The 24,268-nt window shown below is 39.9% G+C and overlaps 1 protein-coding gene across 1 annotated transcript; it reads left to right on the top strand.

Moving 5' to 3' along the window:
- LOC109822313 (probable 2-oxoglutarate-dependent dioxygenase AOP1) lies at nucleotides 5,735-14,891 on the top strand. Its single transcript, XM_020388498.1, has 3 exons — nucleotides 5,735-6,199; nucleotides 13,224-13,548; nucleotides 14,436-14,891. Exons 1-3 carry the CDS (start codon nucleotides 5,817-5,819, stop codon nucleotides 14,700-14,702), a joined length of 975 nt encoding a protein of 324 aa, XP_020244087.1. The 5' UTR covers nucleotides 5,735-5,816; the 3' UTR covers nucleotides 14,703-14,891.

The following is a 24,268-nucleotide window of genomic DNA, read 5'->3' as shown; positions in this document are numbered from 1 at the left end:
TGGAGGTGGCCGGTGAACATGCGGGCCACTTGGAGGTAGCCAGTGAACACGCGGGCCACTTGGAGGTGGCCGGTTAGCGCACGTTCCCTTGCTTTGCCGTTCCGGTGGTTTATTGCTACGTCATTAATGATTCGCCAATTCGCTTCATGCGATTGTCGGCGTCAGATAATCCTCATTGACTCGGATAATGACGTTTATCGTCTTCTTTCCGTCTCGAACTATGTGCGGAAACCTATAGGAAATTTTTGATGCCTACAAGAACTGAGGTTAGCCAGGTAGCTTCAGCTATTTCAGAGGCAAATATGAGTAGACTTTGGCACTACAGGTTAGGGCACACAGAAGAAAAGTCACTGCAGACTTTGTGCAAGCAGGGGCTATTAAAGGGAGCCAAAAGTGGGAAGATTGAGTTCTGTGAGCACTGTGTTCTTAGGAAGAAGACGAAGGTGAAGTTTGAGACTATCATTTATAGGACGAGGGGCATTCTAGATTACGTGCACACAGATATTTGGGGTCCCACCAAGACGACATCACTTAATGTTCAACATTGGTTCGTCACGTTCGTTGATGACTATTCTAGGCGTTGTTGGGTGTACACTATGATGAAGAAGAGTGAAGTCTTAGATTTATTTGTGGAGTGGAAGAAGAGATTAGAACTACAAACTGGGAGAAAGATCAAGATGTTGAGATCCGACAACGATGACGAGTATACTTTAGACTCCTTTATGCAGCTATGTCAAGACGAGGGCATAGAGATGCACTTCACAGTTAGTCATACACCGTAGCAGAATGGGGGTGACAGAGAGGTTAAATCGGTCTTTAGTAGATAAGGTCCGATATTTATTATCACAGAGTGGTTTGGAGAATATCTTTTGGGCTGAGGCACTATCATATGCGAGCCACCTCATTAACAGGCTGCCTTCATCTACGATTGAGGGGAAGACTCTTATGGAGATGTGGTCGGGAGAGCCAACACACGATTATGACCAGCTCAAGGTATTTGGGTGCCATGTATTTTATTATGTGAGAACAAATAAATTAGAACCTCGAGCTAGAAATATCATATTTGTAGGATTCAAGTGTGGTGTTAAGGGATACAAACTATGAGATCCAGTTGATAGGAAAATTATGCTAAGTAAAGACGTCATGTTCGATGAGGCTTCTATCTTGAAGCTTCCAGCTCTCATCAGGTGGAGAGCGACCCGATAGAGGAGATATTATAGGTGGTGGAGATTGATGCATCTCCATATTGTCCAAATGGTATAGTATCTATTAGAGTACTGACTGAGGTGATGCCAGACAAGCACGATGACGATGAAGAGGATACAGGTACAAATGTGCAGGATCAAGGACCGACGGCTCAGGTTCAGGATTCTATTACGGTTTGGAGACAGATGAGAGACATACAGATACCAGCACGATATACCGACACATTAGTTATGTGTGCACTTCTGGTGGAGAGTATCGATAAGTTAGTGCCTCCTACTTTGAAATAGGCCAAACAGAGTTCGGAGGCTGATTTGTGGCAGGTAGCTATATAGGAGAAGATGAAGTCTCTTCACAAGAATGATACATAGGAGCTTATTGAGCTTCCAAAGGGGCAGAAGACGATTGGTTACAAGTGGGTATACACAAATAAAGAGGGAATTGAAGGCACTCCAGTGAGGTTCAAGGCTAGGTTGGTTGCAAAGGGTTATGCACAGGAGGAAGGTATTAATTATAACGAGGTTTTCTCTCCTGTAGTGAAGCACTCTTCGATTCGGATTTTGCTAGCTTTGGTGGCACAGTATGGTTTGGAGTTAGATCAATTGGATGTAAAGACGTTATTTCTACATTGTGATCTTGATAAAGAAATATATATGACTCATCCATTGTGATTCCGAGTTGCAGGAAAGGATAAGTTGGTTCGTAGGTTGAAGAAATCGATATACGGTTTGAAGCAATCTCTTTGACAGTGGTATAGACGATTTGATGGTTTCATGATTGGTTATTTGTACACTCAGAGTTAGTTTGATCCTTGCGTATATTTTTACAAGTTGAAAGGAGGTGTGTATATTTATTCGTTGTTTTATGTTGATAACATGTTAGTTGCTTCTATTTCCAGATCCGCTATAGATGGGTTGAAGATTCAGCTTTCAAAGAAGTTTGAGATGAAGGATTTAAGTGAGGCAAAGCACATTTTGGGGATGAAGATCAGCAGAGATAAAGAGAAGGATAGAATTTATTTCACACAAGTGGCTTATTTGAAGAAGGTTCTACAGCGGTAATGTTAGCATGGATACAAAACCAGTTAATGTACCTTTGGGAGACCATTTGAAGATTTCAGTTAACCTTTCATCAAAGACAGTTGAAGATCGAGAGTTAATGTCGAAGACTCTATATACGACCGCAGTTAGAAGCTTAATGTACGCGATGGTGTGTACGAGGTCGGATTGGTCACAGGCGGTGAGCATAGTTTCGAGATACATGCATGATCCAAGAGTAGATCATTGGGACACCGTGAGATGGATTTTGAGGTACATTCAAGGTACTTTCAATGTTGGTTTAGTTTTTGAGTAGGACACTAGAGGTGGGTAGTTGTGCATTGACTATGTTGCTTCAGATTATGCTGGAGATTTGAATATGCATCGGTCTACGATGGGGTATGTATTCACTTTGACCAGAGCGCTTGGAGATGCACCTTATAGTCTACGGTGGCTTTATCAATAACGGAAGCAGAGTATATGGTGATTACAGAGGCTGTGAAGGAGGCTATTTAGCTTCGGGGACTTTTGGAGGAACTTGGTGTTTCGCAGCGATTCGTTATTATTTATTATGATAGCATGAGTGCTATTTATTTGATGAAGAATCAGGTTTTTTATGCGAGGACGAAGCACATTGATGTTCGTTATCACTTCGTTCGAGATGTTCTTGAAGATGGCGATGTGGAGATTGTGAAGGTCCACACGAAGGATAATCCGGTGGATATGCTCACTAAGGTAGTTCCGAGCAATAAGTTTGATCATTGTCGAGACTTATTGCACATTCGAGATTGTTAAGGCCGTTGATGGCCATTTGGATGAACTATGAGCGGCTTGATACCTTGGGAGTGGCTAAAGGGTTTACACAAAGAGAGGGTGTGGATTACAATAAGATATTTTCTCCAGTGGTGAAACACACTTCTATTCGGGTGCTATTGAGTATTGTTGCTCATAGTGATCTTGAGTTAGAACAACTCGATGTAAAGACGACCTTCTTGCACAGAGACTTGGATGAAGAGATCTGCATGCATCAACCTGAGTGCTATAAGGTTGAGGATAAGGAGAATTATGTGTGTCACTTGAGAAAGTCACTCTATGGATTAAAGCAATCTCCTCGGCAGTTGTACAAGCGATTTGACTCCTTCATGCTAAAGCATGGGTTTTCCTGAAGCGATTATGATTGTTGTATTTACATTCGAAAGCTTCGTGGAGGTGATTGTATCTATCTTTTTTTATATGTGGATGACATGCTTATTGCTTCGAAGAGCAGGGTGGAGATAGATAGGCTAAAATCTCAACTTGGTAAAGAGTTTGAGATGAAGGACAGAGACGTTGCTAAGAAAATACTGGATATGGAGATTAGAAGAGAGCGGACAAATCGGCGATTGTTCTTGAGTCAGAAGGACTACATAGAACGGGTGATCGTAAGGTTTAGGATGCAAAGTGCAAAGTCGATGGTGACTCCATTGGCTCCACACTTCAGGCTTTTAGGTAAACAATCTTCCACTATAGTGGAAAATAAGACACACATGGAATGTGTTCCTTATGCTAGTACAGTTGGCAGTTTGATGTACGTCATGATGTGTACACTTTCAGATATTTCACAGGCGGTTAGTGTGGTCAGCAGGTTCATGGAGAATCTGGGAAAGGTGCACTAGGAAGCAGTGAAATAGGTCCTGAGGTACTTAAAAGTTCCGCGGATACGGGTCTGTGTTTTGGTAGAGATACATGTCAGATTGATGAGTTTGTTGACTATAATTATGCGGGCGATCTAGATAGACGGCTATCTGTTACTGGTTATGTATTCAGGATATATGGAGCTCTAGTTAATTGGCGATCAATGTTGCAGGCTACAGTGCCACTTTTTACTACAGACGCCAAGTACATTGTCATGGCAGAGGGAGTGAAAGAATCATTGTGGTTATAGGGTCTTCTAGACTATTTGGGGATTGAGTAGCAGAACGTGAACTTGTGGTGCGATAGTCAGAGTGGAATTCACTTGGCGAAGAATCAAGTTCATCATGCTCGTACGAAGCATATCGATGTCAGGTATCATTTTGTGCGGGATGTCATAGAGGAAGGTGATATTTCTCTCATGAAAGTGCATACGAATGAGAATCCTGCAGACATGTTAACCAATATGGTCACAGGTAACAAGTTTAAGCAATATTTGAACTTGCTTCATATCAGCCCGTGTTGATTTGCCCAAGAAGGCATGGCCCTTTGGGGCGGTGATAGGGTGAGGTGGAGACTACGATGGAGAACAATAGCAGAACTATGATTAGCTTGATTCAGGTGAAGGGTATGTAGGCAGCCGCGGTATAGTGGCGCAGCTGATATGATCTGGTTTGGCCTGGTTTGGCCAATGGAGATCTCTCTGGTGATGTTCGCGGTGTTCTTCTGGTATTCATCCATAATTTAAGGTTTATCAAATGATATACGAGGTGGAGAATTGTAAGTGGGGTTCAGGGCCACCCACGTGCCGCGTGAGCTTCTTTTTTAGCGTGTGAGGAGATAATCCAGCGCCCACGCGAGACAACGGGCTGAGTTCGGCGGGGCCCACCCGAGATCAAATCTCTATAAATACTCAACTTCCTTAGGGTTTCGTGTGGGGCTTACTCAGCTACAAAAGAAAAAAAAAAAGCAGAGACGTGAGGGTTGTTTACTCGGCAGAGGAGAAAACTCGGGTTTGTTTCTGGCGGCTAGAAAATAGATCTTGAGGAGAGAAAAGAGAGATTTTACAAAAGAGAGGTTAATTTCTTTAGGGTAAAAATCAGATCCCTTTTCTTTGAGACGAGCTTGTGGGTTGTACAAGTCGTCGGTGTTCTTCTCATAGTGGAATCTCCCCTCATCCCTCCCGTGGACGTAGGCAAGTTTGCCGAACTACGTAAATCTCGTGTATTTACTATTTTCTGGGTGTTGGCTATTGCTTGTAGGTTCCCTCGACAATTCAGTCCTAGAACTGATGAGAGGAAGAGTGTATATTTCACTTTGTTGAGATATTTAACTTTCTATTCTTGTTTCCTTTGAGAAACGGGAATATAGAGGTTGGTTTGTGCTTTCCTGACAACAAAAGTTGGTGCTATCTCTCAGATGATATCACTTCCGCGACGTGAGGGCATGACTCTTCGCCCAACAAATAATAATGAACAAATCTTAGGATCACCTGTGCAGTTACGATGAGTGATATCATGATCACCCATATAAATACGCAGATTTACCGTAGCTCAATGTAATTGAATGTAATTAATCCTTTCAATTTATTTCTCGTGATGTGGGAGAGAAGTAAATGATTTTCTCAAATTCCAGAACTATTCAATTAAGCTCTACTAGATTACGATACCAATTTTCTCTCTAACCCTTCGAACATACTTGTATCACATCGCATTGTTTATTAGCTCGTGGGTAACGTTACATTATTTTAGTCATCACATGTCATAGCCCATTTCAAGTCGTGGCTCCATTTTTTTTATTTTTTTTCCATTGCAACAGACTCCCAACACACACGAAAACCTCTGTTATAAATCTACCAAGCCTCACCCAAACTTCTTATTCAAATCACAAGGAAAGAAATTAACAATGGGATCCGATGCACCCTCGACCACCAAACTCCCCAAGATCGACTTCTCCGGCGTCGACACGGGTAGTCCGGGGGCCGGAGCGTGGTCCGTGGTCCGGGATGAAGTGATGGAGGCCTTGACAGCGTACGGATGCTTTGAGGCAGTGTACCCCAAGCTTAGTAGTGAGCTACGTAGCTCAGTCTTGGATAGTTTGATCAAGGATTTGTTTAGACTCCCGTTAGAGACTAAGCTTAGGAATTATTCGGACAAGCCCTTCTATGGTTATATTGGTCAGATTCCTAATTTGGCGTATGAGAGCCTCGGCATTATGAATGCTGAGGATCCTGAGGGAGCTCAGGCGTTTACAAGTATAATGTGGCCTGAGGGAAATCCCAACTTCAGGTATTCCTTCCCTAGCTTTTTTTTTTTTTGGAAATCTGAATATTTGCTAATTTATCGTTACCTTCTTTAATATTGAGTTGATATACCCCCTCTCAATTAACACCATTAAATTTTGAACTGCAGAAGGTGTTATGACAAATCCCTATGTTAAACTAATATCAATCACATGGAAGCACGAAAAATATCAAGAACACATGAACACAAAGATATACGTGATTCGACTTGTAGCCTAAGTCGATGTCCATGAGTGAAGGAGGAGAATGACTTTACTAAATTAAGAGGAATACTAAGTGGAATCTCTCAATCACTCAATCCCAAATAACACCCCAATAATCTCAATCAATCTCTCTCTCAATCTCTAATTAATTAGAGCAACAGAGAGCTACCGAAAAGCCAAATTATCTCTTGCGGCATCAAAGAGAACACTGTTCTCTGTTTTGATGTATTGATCTCGAAAATGTTCTCTGCTCTATTTATTCACAGCTACTCCGAAATATAAAGTTGCATAGAAATCCTTTTGTTACTTGAACTTGCTATCTCAACAAATTCCAAAAGCCTTTATCTCCCTTAGTTCTCATCCAATGAGAATTCGAATAATAACACACCCATGTGCATGGATTGCTATTTTGACATGGGAGCTAAGATGCTTTAGGATAGTATACCGATTTTAGAATTCTAATAACCAACAACTTAATATTAACTAATCCAAGCTTCGTACGACATTAATTAGCTACGCTAATAAGTCTCGGCCATTCAAGCAGGCCAATCAAAGAACTGGGTTCGAGATTAGTAATTTGAGTCACAATATAACATAAGGATTAAAATTGATGATGAATGTACCCCCTGTCCCTTCAAAAATATTTTTTAGGTTATATACACAAATCTGCTCATTGTCAATTCAACACCATGAATTTTAGCCGTCTTAAACAGCAGGGGGTATAAATTTCCTATAATATGCATATTTGGAGGGCAAATCTATAAGAAGGATACAACTGGAGCATATAGGCAAAAGAGTAGTGACGAGTATTGTACTACAAAACTAATACTACTTTTGTCCTCCTGTAAACAAAAAAATTAGAGCCCATAATGACTCATAATTTTTCTTGGTAATTTCTGAGAAAGAACCCTACACATTTGTTAGTGATAGTACAATAATAGTATAAACTTGTAGCACAATTATTATTTTTCTATAGGCAAAAACCTCTTTTTTGGTTCAACTGCATGGGATAGCTTCACTTCATCTTTAGTACCATTTATTAGAAAACCTCTTTTTTGGTTCAACTGCAAGGGGTAGCTTCACTTCATCTTTAGTACCATTTATTAGCGCTCAACTAGTTTATTAGCATTTATTATCTCTTAATTCGGTAGGACGAGGAAATTACCTATTTTTATCCTTAAAAAATGCCAACCTCAAGGAGGATCGTAAGTGCTAATATATAAGCTAAGAGAAGAAAAGTACTACTGAATATATAATTAACAACGGACTTTTAGGCCAAATTTTGGTTATAAAGCGTTTCAGAGATGACCCACCCCCTATCCTGATTTATAATTAAACCAATTTCAAACTAAACCGGTTTATCTCTGCTTTGCTAAACTGATCACAAGTTTTCGCTTGGATTGCATTTTTTTAATCAAGCAAGCATTGTGTGGCTATGCTCTTCCAGGTAACAACTCCAAGCAACATCTCTAGTTGGTGGTTAGATACAAATGCTACTTGTCATGTATGCTCCAATAGAGATATGTTCTCTTCTTATGTTACTACCAAATAGAACGTATCAATGGCTAATCGCTCTGTGGTTCCTGTTCTTGGAACTGGGACTGTGGTGTCGACTCTTTCTTCACGAAAGACTCTCACATTGAATGATGTGAAACACGTTTCCTCAATTGCTAAAAACTTAGTCTCTGGAAGTATGCTGTGTGATGCAGGCATGAGGCTGAATTTCTAGGGAGGAAAGGTTGTATTATCTTTCAAGAAAATATATTTTCGTAATGAATATCGTACTGATGGCATGTATAAAATCAGTACGAGTGCACCCAACCCTATTGTAAATAAAGTATCATCTTCTGCTTACTCCTCTGTATTATGACACAATAGGTTGGGACATATAAATTATAGAAAATTATCCAGCATGGAGAAGTTAGGATTACTTCCAAAATATAGAGGTAATAAACCTGAGAAGTGTGAAGTTTGCACGCAAGCAAAGCTGACGAGGAAGCCATTTTCAAGTGTCACGAGGAGCACCAAACTGTTGGATCTGATTCATTCAGATACTTGTGACTTCAAGAGCTTAGTCACTCGTGGCTGCAAAAAGTACTTCGTCACCTTCATTGATGACCATTCTCACTTCTACCATGTTTACCTGCTAAAATCTAAAGATGAAGCATTTAGCAAATTTGTCGAGTTTCAGACTCGAGTGGAGAAGCAGCTTGGACTGCAGGTGAAAAGACTCAGGAGCAATAAAGGAGGAGAATACCGATCTAAGGAGACGGAAGCATACTTCAAGGAGCATGGAATCATTGCTGAAACTACTGTCACGTATTCTCCGCAATTTAATAGGATTGCAGAAAGGAAGAATCGTACATTGACCGAGATGGCGATGCTAATCACATCTGGTTTACCTACCTGCTATTGGGGATGGGCTTTACTAATGGCAAACTGGATTCTAAACAGAGTACCCTATTCCAAAACTGATAATACTCCTCATCAGTTATGGTTGGGATATCTAGATTCTTTGAATAATCTCAAAGTGTGGGGGTGTCTCGCATATGTTCGAATTCCAAATATTAGAAGGCCTAAACTTGGGCCAAAGACAAACAAGTGTGTGTTTCTTAGCTTTGCTGGAGATAGCAATGCGTGTAGGTTTTTGGACCTTAGAACCAACTCCATCATTGAAGCTCGGGATGCAGAATTCTTTGAGGATAAGTTTATCAAACATAAAGGCTTATTGCTCAAAGATGTAGCAGAGAATGCTAGTACATCATATGCATAAGAGGAGCCAGTCAATGATAAAGGAGTTATCAAACCATTTTCCAAGCGCGTCAGAAGACAGAAAGATTTTGGAGATGACTTCATCACCTATAATGTGGAAGGAGATCCACAGACTTTTTAAGAAGCAATGCAGTCAACAGACTTTCTTCTGTGGAAAGAAACTACAGATGGTGAGATGGATTCATTGATCTAAAATCACACTTGGGAGTTGGTGGATGTACCTGAAGGTGCAAGGCCTATCAGTTACAAGTGGATCTTCAAGAAGAAGCTCCGTCCTGATGGTACTATTGAAAAGTACAAAGCAAGACTGGTGGCAAAAGGATTCTCTTAGAAAGAATGTATAGATTTCTTTGATATCTATACACCGGTTTGAAGGATCACTACCATCAGAGGGCTTATCGCATGGACGGCGATTAAAAGGTTCGTCATACATCAGATGGATGTGAAGACTGCCTTTCTTAATGGAGATCTCACAGAAGAAATCTACATGGAGAAACCAGAAGGACTTGATGCTCCACCTAGTAAGGTTTGTAAACTTGTTAAGTCATTATATGGACTTAAGCAGGCACCAAAACTCTAACATGAGAAGTTCGATGGCGTTGTTCATAATAATGGGTATCAAGTCAGTGAATCTGACAAGTGCCTATACATCAAGGTCACTGAAGGAAAGGTGGTGGTCATTTGCCTCTACGTGGATGATATGCTCATCATTGGGAGTGATTTGGAGATAGTAATATCTACTAAAAAATTTCTTTCAGTATAGTTTAGCATGAAGGACCTTGAAACTACGAACATGATTCTCGGAATCAAAATCATATACTCTGAAGAGGGTATTGGATTGTCCCAATGTTATTATGTCGAGAGCATGCTAAGAAAGTATGGCTACAACGACTTGTCAAAACTATCAGTACCATACGATTACAACAAGAAGCTTCGACCGAACACTGGAAGACCAGTAGAGAAGCTAAGGTACTCAAAGATGATTGGGAGTCTTATGTACATGATGAGCTGCACAAGACCAGATATAGCATTCGCTATAGGAATGCTTAGTAGGTTCACAAGTAATCCTGGAAAAATTCATTGGGATGCTATCCAGAGATTGATGAGATACTTGAAAGAAACTACAGGTCTGGGCCTATTCTATAATGGATATTCAGGTATAATCGAAGGCTATTCAGATGCGAGCTGATGCTCAGAACCAGATGAGTGCAAGTCTACTGGAGGTTTTGTCTTCACTATTGGTGGAGCTACAGTCTCGTGGAAGTCAAAGAAGCAGACCATGATTGCACAGTCATCAATAGAATCTGAGTTCTTCTCACTCTGTGCTGCTGGAGATGAAGTTGAATGGCTCAGTTGTTTTCTCTGAGACCTTCCATTGATGAAATTACAATGCGTAATTACTATCTATTGTGATAATTAAGCGACGAGTGCTGTGGCAGCGAACTCGTTGTTCAATGGAAAGAAGCGGACCATTCGTCTGAAGCATGGCTATTTGAGAGAGCTCATTTGTCAAGGAGTCATCTCTGTGATTGACGTCCGATCTTCAGAAAATATGGCTGATCCTTTGCCTAAGGGTCTGAAAAAGGACATAGTCGAAAGGACGTCTGTTGGAATGGGTCTCAAAGTTTTGTAAGTCTTACAAATACTTACCATGTTTATTAAATTATTAGTTCAAAGCTTATGCTACTAATAATAAGATAATTGGTTCAAAAGTCAGTAAGATTTGTAAAAGTTGGTAGTCTTACAAATACTTACCATTTATATCAAGTTATTAGTTCAAAGCTTATGCTACTAATAACAAGATAAATGGTTCAAGGTTTGGGGGCTGCGTAACGCGCTCCGCAAGGAACGAGATACTTAATTAATCTTTGATCAACCTCTAATACTATCCTTACCTGGCTGAACTACCCAAGTAAAACTTTGATCTTTTCACCTAGAATCCTATCATGTAAAGGGGATGGCTGTTAAGCCTTAATGGGTCCAAAGCATTTCGGATACGGGTGTTAGATAGGAAACACACCTAAAGGACTCACCTAGAATTCTATCATAGGAGAGGGTAGCTCTTAAGCCTTAATGAGTTTAAAGCATTTCGGATGCGGGATGTTTGATAGGAAACATGCCTAAAGAACTCACATATGCATGGGTGGAGATTTGACCGTCTCCTATGGTGTCTTGTGAAAAGATACCTAGAGCCCTAGCAGAAACCAGAATATGCACAGGGTCATAAATGTGCAAAGGCAAAGGCAAAGGCAAAGATAAAGGCAAATGTAGTTCTAAGTGAAAACTACCACAGATAGGTTTGATCTTGTGTGATTGTTGTATTTTTAGACATGTGCCGGTTCAAGTCTCTGCGACACCATACATCTATTTTTTATTCAGTTGGTCAAAAGGGGATTCAAGTCCTTGCGACATTTTCCTTATGCACAATGATTGAAACGACGACACCGTTACACGACACTAGTTTAAAAACTTGTGAGGGATTGTTAGATATTAGTTTTTAATAAACAAACATCAGCCCATGTTCTCATTAATTGTCAAAAGAGTTAGGCAAATGTGAAAAATATAAAAAGTGGTGGGCCCCACTAAAGAAAAATAAGAGTGTGGGCCCCACATACATAGTAAAGTAATAATATTTTATTACTAAATTGTATTTTTTCAAACACTATTAATAGACCCCAAATCTTTAAGAAAAATTTATTTCAAAAACAACAATCAATATATACAGATATATATGTTCTAGAATAGCTAGTGCTCGTAGGAACAGTGTCTAGACCGAGAAGGTCTTATAGATCGAGGAGATCTTTGCCTGATAGATCGAGAAGATCTTTGTCTGATAGATCAAGGGGATCTTTGCCTTATAGATGATCGATGAGATATTGACAGTACTGGGTCGGTGCATACCAGAGTACTGGACTGCTGTTCCTTGAAGCAATTTGGCCTTGGGATCCTTGCACCGGAGTAGGTCAAATAATACTTTAAGCACATCGTTTTACAAACGCACAACAGCTGAGTTGAAAAATTTTAAATTACCGCACTTCAGTTTTCTATTCAGTTTTAGCTGTAATATATCTGTATTATTCCAGATTTAACCACATGCGCCAACAAATGTACCCCCTGTCCCTTCAAAAATATATTTTAGGTTATATACACAAATCTGCTCATTGTCAATTCAACACCATGAATTTTAGCCGTCTTAAACAGCAGGGGGTATAAATTTCCTATAATATGCATATTTGGAGGGCAAATCTATAAGAGGGATACAACTGGAGCATATAGGCAAAAGAGTAGTGACGAGTATTGTACTACAAAACTAATACTACTTTTGTCCTCCTGTAAACAAAAAAATTAGAGCCCATAATGACTCATAATTTTTCTTGGTAATTTCTGAGAAAGAACCCTACACATTTGTTAGTGATAGTACAATAATAGTATAAACTTGTAGCACAATTATTATTTTTCTATAGGCAAAAACCTCTTTTTTGGTTCAACTGCATGGGATAGCTTCACTTCATCTTTAGTACCATTTATTAGAAAACCTCTTTTTTGGTTCAACTGCAAGGGGTAGCTTCACTTCATCTTTAGTACCATTTATTAGCGCTCAACTAGTTTATTAGCATTTATTATCTCTTAATTCGGTAGGACGAGGAAATTACCTATTTTTATCCTTAAAAAATGCCAACCTCAAGGAGGATCGTAAGTGCTAATATATAAGCTAAGAGAAGAAAAGTACTACTGAATATATAATTAACAACGGACTTTTAGGCCAAATTTTGGTTATAAAGCGTTTCAGAGATGACCCACCCCCTATCCTGATTTATAATTAAACCAATTTCAAACTAAACCGGTTTATCTCTGCTTTGCTAAACTGATCACAAGTTTTCGCTTGGATTGCATTTTTTTAATCAAGCAAGCATGCATAACCCATACGTACACATCAACATTTTTTTTTTGCCATTGCTTTCTATAAGTTAAATCATGTTTCATTAGAGAAAAACTAATATTACATTTTTAATTTTGTGTATTCCTATTCGACAGTGAGACAGTGCACGCTTACTCAAAACGGTTAGCGGAGTTAGACCAAGCGGTGATAAAGATGGTGTTTGAGAGTATGAAAGTGGAGAAATACTACGATTCACAAATGAACTTGCACAAATACTTGCTCAAAGTTTCAGAGTATGGTCCTCCGGGCGAGGAGGAGGAGAAGAAGCTTGGCTTGAATCCTCATCGCGACAAAAACACAACATCCATAATTTGCCAAAATCAGGTGGATGGGCTTGAAATAGAGACGGAGGATGGGGAATGGTATCCTGCGGTGCCTTCACCTAACTCTGTCATTGTTATCGCTGGTGATGCCCTTCGGGTATGGATCTTTTGCACCTTTTCTAAGAGAGAGTATTAAATGGTCTCTTGTCCATAGCATTTAATGTGCCCCAAATGAATGTCAATTGTTGGATCGTTGGATCTTGATATTCGTGCATGGATCCAATGACTAACATATATTTGGTGAACATTAAGACTGTAAGTGTCATAGATCTTGTCTACAATATACTTTCTCTTTTTTTAATACAAATAGGATTAATTGAAGAAGTTAATCTATTTTTTTAATTCAGATTTATTAATATTTTTTCTGACTCTTTTACCAATCTCAATATCATAAGTTTCTAACTAGTGTGTTGGAGATAGATGTGCAGCACTGAACTCGTTAACATCAGTACTGCAGCCCCTATTCAACCTATCGTATTATTATGTTAGGGAAAAAAATAGAATATTATTTAAAGTAGTAGTAACATGATAGATATGCACTGTCAACTTATTTAGCAAGAGATGTCAGAAGATGGGAGTAGTGAAATTCACTTACAGGACTAACAAATTTGAGTCTTATTGCTAGCATGGTATATCTTTTGGTAGCCTAATTAGTAAAATGAGTTGAAACAAGCTAGCTACTATTAATTAATAATATTCAACATTTGAGTACTATCAGCCCAAATTAAAATATTGGATTCCAAAATTGAAAATCCAAACTATTAGATGTGATCTGATATAGATCAACCATTCAGGAATAAAATTTGGAAAAATCTCAACATGGTTTGCCCATGCATCTATCATGTGTTATAAAAATTAATGTTTCAAATTTCTTATAAAGTTGCTTAATATTTAGGCCCCTGATACATGATACCTTTTGAGATTTTGTTTGCAGGCAGGTCATATATTAACGATTTGTTTCATGATAAATTAATTTGGAAATAGGCATGGACCAACGGCCGAGTGTACTCCCCGATGCACCGTGTAGTGATGGGCGGCAGCGTGATGAGGTACTCCTCAATCCTCTTCTCCATCCCCAACGACGATGTCGTGATCCAAGCCCCGCCTGAGCTCATCGACGCTGACCACCCGCCGCTCTTCAAGCCTTACGACTTCGGCAGCTACGTACGCTACTGCTTCACTGAGGAGGGCCAGAAAGCAAACCCTCAGCTTGATGCTTTCTGTGGTTTGAGCAAGCAACAGGAGGCTTAATTACGTGTGAAGTCTTTCTTTGGTCGAAACCTCTATCTATGTTAGAAGTTGTATCGGCTATATTTTATTATACTAGTGACGTTTAAGGCTTCGGTTCAGTGTGTTTATGTTTAATTTGTATTCTGTAAGAAATTTCAACTCTTAAACAATTAATAAACAATAAGTGGATTCTTAATTGTTTTAATGTAAGAATTAAACCCAGTTAGACTGTTTCAATTATGTGTTGGTTATCTTTTTTTTGCGAATGGGTAGCAGACTGATTCACAATTCATCTTTAAAAAGCACCAAAAACTAAAACGCTGGTTATTTTAATTGATTTTCGATAGAGAAAAAGATAGCACTATTGAACTTCCATTCTATTTAATGCCTTTTTAAAATAGTTTGCATCTTTTTGTTTGCCCAAATGCATTATATATACACAACCATTATAACTCATCTCTACGCATTGTTTATACCATATGCAATATTATTGTTAATTTGTTGGTAATTGTTAGTCTAAAGTATAGACCCAAAGTTGAAGCCGAAGCTGGCATCAAAAAGACGAAGAAAAAATCGAGAAAATAGGAGGTCTGCGGCGGTCGATCGCGAACATGCATAGGAGCTCAGGAGGAGCTGGATCCGAAGGCGGTCGACCGCGACGGTCAACCGCACAAATCTCTGTAATTGGTTTTGGTCTCAAGTTTTGGTTCGGTCGACCACCGCGGTCGACCGCGATACCTGCGCAGTCGACCGTCATGGTCGACCGCGACGCAGTGAGCCAGTTTCCTTATCTGTTTTGGATTATGTTTCTTCCATGACTCTATATATACCTAAACTTTTTTAGGGCTTGATAAGAACACGAAAAAAAGAGCTTTTGACTGTAGAAAAGAGAGAGAATCTCAAAGAGATAAAACCCTAGTTTGAGAGCTTGTATTTCTTCTTCAATTAATAAAAGAATTATGTGGTGTGGCTCCCGAGGACGTAGGCACGTTTGCCGAACCTCGTTAAATCTGGTATGTTCATCTCCTTTACTTTTTTACAAGTTTTGATCAAATTTGTGGTGAATTTCCTACTTTTCTACTTTCAACACAAGGTCCGGAAGGGCAATGGTTCGATTGATTGTTTCGAATCCCCAACAACTAGTATCAGAGATTCGTTCAGCAATTTGTGTGAAAGCCATGACAGAGGAAAACAAATCAAAGATCGAGAAGTTTGACGGTTCAGACTTCGCCTACTGAAAATCGCAGATGGAGGACTATCTGTATCAGAAGGACTTGTATCGCCCGTTGATGGGCAAGGAGAAGGGACAGAAGAAAGAGGAGTCAGATGGTGATTGGGAGATACTGGATAGGAAGGCTCTAGGAAAAATCCAATTGTCACTCGCCAAATCAGTAGCCCACAACATATTAAAGGAGAAGACGACGGTGGGGCTTATGGAAGCACTCGCGAAGATGTACGAGCAACAGTCGGCAGCAAACAATGTACATCTCGTCAAAACTCTTTTCAACCTCAAGATGGCAGAAGGATGGTCCTTCACGATGTACCTCAGTGAGTTCAACATGATTGTTGATCAGCTTATCTCCGTAGACATCACGTTTGATGATGAAGTACAGGCCCTATTGTTACTATTGTAGTTGGCGGATAGTTGGGCAGGTTGTATGACGGCAATCAGCAATTCGACGGGGAAGGAAAAGTTGAAGCTGAGTGAGGTGGTTAGTATGATTCTATTCGAGGAGGTTAGAAGGAAATCGTCCGAATCAGAAGATTCATGTTCAGCTCTAAGTTTCGAGCAGAGAGTCAGAAGCCAGAAGAAAGGAAACCAGAACAGGAATCGGTCGAAATCAGTAAAGAAGAGGTCAAACTCAAAGGTTAGGCCTATCAAAGAGAAGTGTTGAAACTGCGGCCATGAGGGCCATATGTCTTCAGTCTGCAAGAGTCCAAAGAAGTATGCGGATGAGCAGGAGGATCATATCATGCAGGATGCCTTGATCCTTGCTATGGATAGCGACTCGGATTCTTAGGATATTGACTCAGGAGCCTCTTTCCACGTCACTGCTAACAGGAAGCTTCTCCAGAACTATGTAGCAGGGAACTTTAAAAAAGTGTATTTGGGGAATAACGAGCCATGTAATATTGTTGGAAAGGGTGAAGTGCAGATCAGATGAAGAGCTCTAAGTGGACCTTGAAGAACGTGAGACACGTGCCGAAGCTGAAGTGGAATCTTGTTTCAGTGGGACAGCTTGGAGCAGAAGGCTATGTTTCCATATTCACAGGGGATTCATGGAGAATCTCCAACGGTACGATGATAGTTGCTCGATGCAACAAACTCGGGACTCTCTACCTCACCTTACATGTGAGTGACACCCTCGCAATTACAGCTGATAGAAAGAGTACAGATCTGTAGCACAACAGGCTAGGGCACATGAGCGAGAAGGGGATGAAAATCTTACATTCACAAGGAAAACTAACCGGAATCGACTCCGTGGAAGTCAAGGTTTGTGAAGACTGCATCTTTGGAAAGCAGAAGAGGGTTAGTTTTTTCAGAAGGGTGGAAGACCACCTAAGGCTCAGAAGCTAGAGTTGATTCATACAGATGTATGGGGTCCAGCCAGTGTGTCTTCTTTTGGCTGTTCGACATATTATGTCACCTTCATCGATGATCACTCGAGGAATGTATGGATCTACTTCATGAAGCATAAGTCAGAGGTGTTTGGAATCTTCAAGAAGTGGAAGGCCATGGTGGAGAACGAGACAGATCTGAAGGTGAAATATCTGAGATCAAACAATGATGGAGAATACGAGCTGGAGGAGTTTAAGAGGTTCTGTGCTATGAATGGTATTTGTTTAGAGAGGACTACTCCAGGGACACCGGAGCAGAACGACATTGAAGAGAGGATGAACAGAACCTTGACAGAGCGTGCCAGGAACATGCGATTACATGCAGATCTGCCTAAGACATTTTGGGCGGATGCGGTGCATACGACAACTTACCTTATTAATCACGGGCCATCAGTTCCATTAGATTTTGAGATTCCAGAAGAGGTTTGGAGTGGAAAAAAGATAAATCTCTCACACTTGCGGGTATTTAGTTATATGGCTTATGTTCATATCAGTGACCATGTCAGAGACAAGCTAGAAGCTAAGCCACAGAAGTGCATATTCATTGGATACGACATTGAAGAGTTCGGGTATCACCTTTGGGATGAGAAATTATAAGAAGATCATCAGAAGCAGGGACGTGATATTCAATGAGGAGGTGATGTACAAGAACAGGGAAGATGCTAAGGATAGCCAAAGCAGTGGGAGCAGCATTTCAGATACAGATGGATCTGAGTATATGGATATAGAGGAACTTCCAGATAAAGATGATGATGTTTGTTCTGACCACAGAACGGAGGAGGCTTCAGGTGCAGAAGAAACTACCCAGGGCATGGAGCATAGAAGGTCATCCAGGGTACCCAAACCAAATCCCAGATATCTTTCATCTCTTGACTACTTATTCTTAACAGATAGCGGTGAGCCGGAGTGCTATGAAGAGGCAATGCAAGTGAGTGAATCTTAGCAGTGGGAGCATGCGATGCAGGAGGAGATGGATTCTCTACTCACTAATGAGACATGAGAGTTCGTCCAGCTACCTGCATAGAAGAAGACCTTACATAATAAATGGGTCTACCGGGTTAAGAAAGAGAGTGATGGAAGTAAGAGATTCAAGGTCAGATTAGTAGTGAAGGGGTTTTAACAGCGGGAAGGAGTGGACTACACGAAGATATTTTTTTCCTGTTGTGAAGCTCACAACCATCAGAGTGGTGTTGAGTTTGGTAGTTGCAGAAGATCTCTTTCTTGAACAGTTAGATGTGAAGACTGCCTTTCTTCATGATGACTTGGATGAAAAAATCTACATGAAGCAGCTTGTTGGCTTCATTGTAGAAGGAAAGGAAGAAATGGTGTGCAAGCTCAAGAAGAGCTTATATGGCTTGAAACAGGCTCTGAGACAGTGGTATAAGAAGTTTGATAATTTCATGCAAAACAATGGCTACAGAAGATGCAATTCGGATCATTGCTGTTATTTCAAAAGGTTTGAGTCCAGCTTCATTATCTTATTATTATATGTTGATGACATGTTGGTAGCAGAACCATGTTTAGAAGATATAACCAGTTTGAAGAAGTAACTAGCAAAGGAATTTAAAATAAAGGATCTGAGTACAGCAAAGCAAATTCTAGGGATGCGGATCAGTAGGGGTGAAGCTGAAGGGACGTTAAGATTGAGCCAAGCGGAATACATTGAGAAGGTACTTCAGAGGTTCAATATGCAGGAGGCTAAAGTTGTTAGCACGCCCCTTGGAAGTCAGTTCAAGTTATCTGAGGAGCAATCATCTAAGACAGATGCAGATAGAGAGCATATGAGCAGGGTGCCATATTCTTCAGCCATTGGGAGTCTCATGTACGTGATGGTTTGCACGAGGCCGGACATCGCCCATGCAGTGGGAGTTATGAGCAGGTTTGCAAGAAATCCAGGGAAGCAGCATTGAGAGGTCGTGAAGTACATATTACGGTACTTGAGGGGAACAACGAACAAGTCACTATGTTTCAAGAGGAAGGAGTTGGTGTTGCAGGGATACGTGGATGCGGACTTTGCCGGTGATCATGATACCAGGAGAAGTACCACGGGGTATGTTTATACCTTAGCTTCGATAGCAGTGAGCTGGGTCTCACGTCTGCAGAAAATTATGACTTTGTTTACAACCGAGGCTGAGTATATCGCAGTGATTGAAGCAAGCAAGGAGATGATTTGGTTGAATGGGTGTTTAGAAGAGTTGAATCTGAAGCAAGGGGAGAGGAGTTCTTTATTGTGATAGCCAGAGCGCTATACATCTTACCAAGAATCTAGTATATCATACTAGAACGAAACATATCGACGTAAAATACCATTTTATACGCTCGCTAGTTGAAGACAGAAAGTTATATTTGATGAAGATTTTGGGGAGTCAAAATCCGGCGGACATGTTGATGAAGGCAGTCACCATTGAGAAACTGGAGTTGTGTGCAACTTCAGTTGGCCTTCACGAGTAGAAGACGAAGGCGGAGCCACACTACGAGGATCGGCAAGATTGCCGGGATATTGTTGATTGAAGAAATGATTTTCCGGGGAGGAGAAGATACATACGAAGAAGGGGAGAGTTCGGGTGAGCTCGCTGATGACACTTTGGTCTCCAAGTGGGAGATTGTTAGTCTAAAGTGTAGACCCAAGGTCAAAGTCGAAGCTGGAATCAAGAAGACGAAGAAAAAATCGAGAAAACAGGAGGAGACATGCACGGTCGACCGCGGCGATCGACCGCGAACAGGCACAGGGGCTCAGGAGGAGCTGGATCCGAAGGCGGTCGACCGCGACGGTCGACCGCACAAATCTCTGTAATTGGTTTTGGTCTCGGGTTTTGATTCAGTCGACCACCGCGATCGACCACGATACCTGCGCGATCGAGCGCCACGGTCGACCGCGACGCAGTCAGCCAGTTTTCTTATCTGTTTTGGATTCTGTTTCTTCCAGGACTCTATATATACCTAAACATTTTTAGGGATTGATAAGAACATGAAAAAGAGAGCATTTTGACTGTAGAAAAGAGAGAGAATCTCAAAGAGATAAAACCCTAGTTTGAGAGTTTGTATTTCTTCTTCAATTAATAAAAGAATTGTGTAGTGTGGCCCCCGAGGACGTAGGCACGTTTGCCGAACTTCGTTAAATCTGGTGTGTTCATCTCCTTTACTCTTTTACAAGTTTTGATCAAATTTGTGATGAATTTCCTACTTTCCTACTTTTAACACAAGGTCTGGAAGGGCAATGGTTCGATTGATTGTTTCGAATCCCCAACAGTAATCACATCGTTTACTAGGTAGCAGCTGAGAGTCCAATATTTTACTTCTCGCGTGTCTAAAAGTCTCATTGATCTATGGAAGCCTCCCTTTGCCTTCTCAATTCAGTTCAATCAAATTTAATCACAAGAAATCGGAAAGAATGGAATCCAATACTCTCTTATCCATAAAACTTCGAAGATCGACTTCTCCGGCATCCACACCTGTAATCCGGGGACCGGAGCGTGGTCGGTGGTTCAAATACCTAATATCTTAAGTTTTATTGTTAAGATTGGTTTCTATCTTCTATTTAAGCCCCCACTAACTCCTGATTGGGCCTAATTTCTACCTAGTAGCCCAACAACAACTCAGAAGATCAAAGGTTGAACGATCACCTTAATAGGAGTCATGGTACTTGATACCTATTAACTTAAGCTTTTATATTAAAATCGGTTCTCAACTATATTTAAGGGTGATTAACTCCATATGGACCCACTTTCTCCCCCAAAGAATGCCCTAAACTTGCATGGTTTTTAAGGTACCCTAAAGTTTTAACTTGCCTAAATACTACCATAACTTTCACCCTCTAACTCTAGTACTCTTTGTTACATCTCCTTAAATTTGTCCGAAAAACTTCCTTTCTTGTTAATTCCTCCTTTTATTAGTTTCAGTTTTCCTTTTCAATTTTTGTTGTGAATATTATTAATAGCTGTTAAGTGTATTATGTATGTTCGCATTTACAGAGAGAGAGAGTTCAATCTTTCTCAAAACAGTTAGAGGAGCTGGATCAAACGGTGATAAAGATGGCGTTTGAGGGGTTTGGACGTAGAAAAATACTACAATTAATGCTCAAAGGGGCTCAACGAAATATATGCTTAGGCTTGCAGAGTATAGTCCTTCAAACAAGAAGGATAAGCTAGTCCGGCTTGTTCGCTCACCGAGATAAGAATACCCTCAGCATTGTTTGTCAGAACCAAGTTGATGGGCTTGAGATAGAGACCAAAGGATGGGGAATGGTATCCTGCCGTGCCTTTGCTTGATTCTGTCGTTGTTGTCGTTGGGTATGGTTCTTTTGTACATTTCTATAGCATCGAACTTTGGAACTTATTATCCGTGCAGTTTGATTTTTTTATTTTTATTCTAAATATATTCACTAATTTTTCTAGCATTATTAATATATGTTTCTAGAGGCTAAGTATCAGAAACTCCGTTTAACTGTTGACGATTATTAGATAATCCTCCATAAATTCAAAAATATCATAATACCCCCATTAAATTAGGGGTTATCAATAAACCCCTTTTTAACTTTAAGATTTTATAAAAAAAGATCAGCCCAGTAGTGTTGACTCAATTTTCACTTGCAAATGGCTTACCTTTCATCATTTTACCCACACATAGGAAAATTGTGCCCATTAACACTGCTGACGAGGGTTTAAAAAGAAAAATCTTAAAGTTAATGGAGATTTTATGACAACCCTTAGCTTAATGTGCGTTTTTTGGTATATGCAATGGTGGATCCAGGATTCTTGGAAAATCGTATCACTACGTAATTAATGTTTAAAAATTACAATTATTCCTGACGATATTTCATACTTTGAAGCGATACATAATAGCATCGTTCTTAACATTATCAAATACGTTTTTCTCAATATACTGCAAGAGCACAACTGTCTGAATATAATTCGAACTGGTTTCAAATGCAAACTATATCATGTATCAAGCTAATTATTTGATCTTTAACCATGTTATACCGATGACCAAATATTTGAAAGGAATGATGTTTGCAAATACTTCAATAAATTTGAACAGTCAAGCTAGTTATGAGTTCATAGTGGAGGAGACTATTTACTATCATAGAGCGGCCGCTGTGTTTAGAATGTATAACTTAAAAACTCTGCTTGATGTCCCGTAGGATGAAATTATAATTTCGCTCTTTTTATTCTTTCACTTCAGATGTTAGATATATTGAGTAACAATTAATGTATTTGATAATGAACTGAGTATAACAGGCATGGACCAACGGCGGTGTGTACGTACGCCCCATTGCACCGTATATTGGTAGGCGGCAACGACATGACGAGGTACTCTTTAATCCTCTTCTCTATTCCCAAGAACTGCGTGGTGGTCGAAGCCCCGCCGGAGCTCATCGACGCGGACCACCCGCCGCTCTTCTAGCGCTACGACTACAACAGCTACGAGCGCTTCTGCGTCGGTGAACGAGGCAAGAACGCGAATCCCCAGCTTGACGTTATCTGCGGATATTAATTGATGCTCAGGAGTGATCTTTAATTTTCTGATTCTTAGCTTTTTATGGCTTTATTATTATTACTGTTGAGGCAACAAAAGATGAAATATGTTTAAGGCTAATAAGAGTAGAGATTTGGGGATATTGATTTTGACTTATTATGATTCGGGTCCTTCTTATGAACATTTTGGAATCATGGTACGTGAATAAAACCGAAAAAAGAGTTTCGGTTGCTTAAATGTTTCATTTGGAATATTTAAATTTTTATCGCGGGAAAATATTGTTGCGCGCCTATGCGGAAGCGTGCTTGCATGCCAAACGAATCCGTGATCACGGGAGAAGAGAACCAACCACACACGAGCACAATTCAATCCAAATACGACAAATCAAACCAAGCGCATATCAGATACATGGTTCGGCAATTTGCCTACGTCCACAGGAAGAGGATGAGGAGATACCACTAAATCAAGAAGAGTACAAAGGGTTACAATCTCACAAAGTCACTCAAATAAACCCTAAACCAAATCTCTCAACTTGCTCACAAGTTCTCCCTCTCAATATGCTCAGTACAATCTAAAATCTCTATTAGAAACCCTAGAAAAAACATGTTTGATTATATATCAAAACACAATCCCAAAGCGAACAGGAAACCAAAGTCCAGACCCAGCCCGACTCGTGGTCGACCGCAGAGCCACATGCGGTCGACCGGATCCAACGACAGAAACTCAATATCACTACAGGGTTTGGCCGGTCGACCGCCGCGTCACTATCGGTCGACCGTGAAAAAACCAGAGACTTTTCCAGCTTGCGTGTACGTTTGCGGTCGACCGTCGTGCTGTTGGCCTTTTTGTTTTGATGATATTTTAACAAACAATTTACTACTAATATTGTTTGTCTAGTATTTGTGTTTTTTATTTATTGTAGACAAACAATAAGTTGGAGGATGGATGGACTAGAGCTTTCACGATCAAATCCAATAGAGGTTGGAGGAATATCAGTATGAAGCAATGCAATTAAAGACAAGATCCAAGTTCAAGCTTCATCCACATCCAAGACAAGCATATTGAAGATCATCAAGCTTGGGTATATTTAGTTTAGAAGTTTATACTTTGTGTGTTGGTACTTTAAGCTCAATTATATACACACATACATTTACACGTTTTTGGTTTTGATGATTTACAAGTTTAAATATGAAACAATTGAATCAAATTAAAAAATACATTTTTGTTTCATGTTTGTATATGCATATATATGATTTCATCTTTAACATGTTTAAATTTAATGAAATCATATTTGTTGTTTAAGAAAATATTGCATAAAATATGCATTTTTGTGAAAATATTGAGTTATTGGTTTTTGGACTTAACAATCATGATATACATCTTTTATTAAGTCTATAAAATCATTTTATAAAGTTTTAAAACATGGTTTAGCCAAAATATCAAATTTTAAGTATGTTCAGTTTTTATGTTTACAAGCATTCCCCAAAGTTTTA

Source organism: Asparagus officinalis, chromosome 8 (assembly GCF_001876935.1).
Source record: "Asparagus officinalis chromosome 8, Aspof.V1, whole genome shotgun sequence".
Lineage (NCBI taxonomy): Eukaryota > Viridiplantae > Streptophyta > Magnoliopsida > Asparagales > Asparagaceae > Asparagus > Asparagus officinalis.
The sequence above is the reverse complement of the archived record's forward strand: the minus strand, read 5'-3'. Positions and strand labels throughout refer to the sequence as shown.

Bases quoted from the DNA above. Each gene is read 5' to 3' on its own strand.
- LOC109822313 (XM_020388498.1), top strand. From the start codon at position 5,817: ATGGGATCCGATGCACCCTCGACCACCAAACTCCCCAAGATCGACTTC. The intron at 6,200-13,223 runs GTATTCCTTCCC...CCTATTCGACAG, and splicing joins GAGGGAAATCCCAACTTCAG to TGAGACAGTGCACGCTTACT. The intron at 13,549-14,435 runs GTATGGATCTTT...ATTTGGAAATAG, and splicing joins TCGCTGGTGATGCCCTTCGG to GCATGGACCAACGGCCGAGT.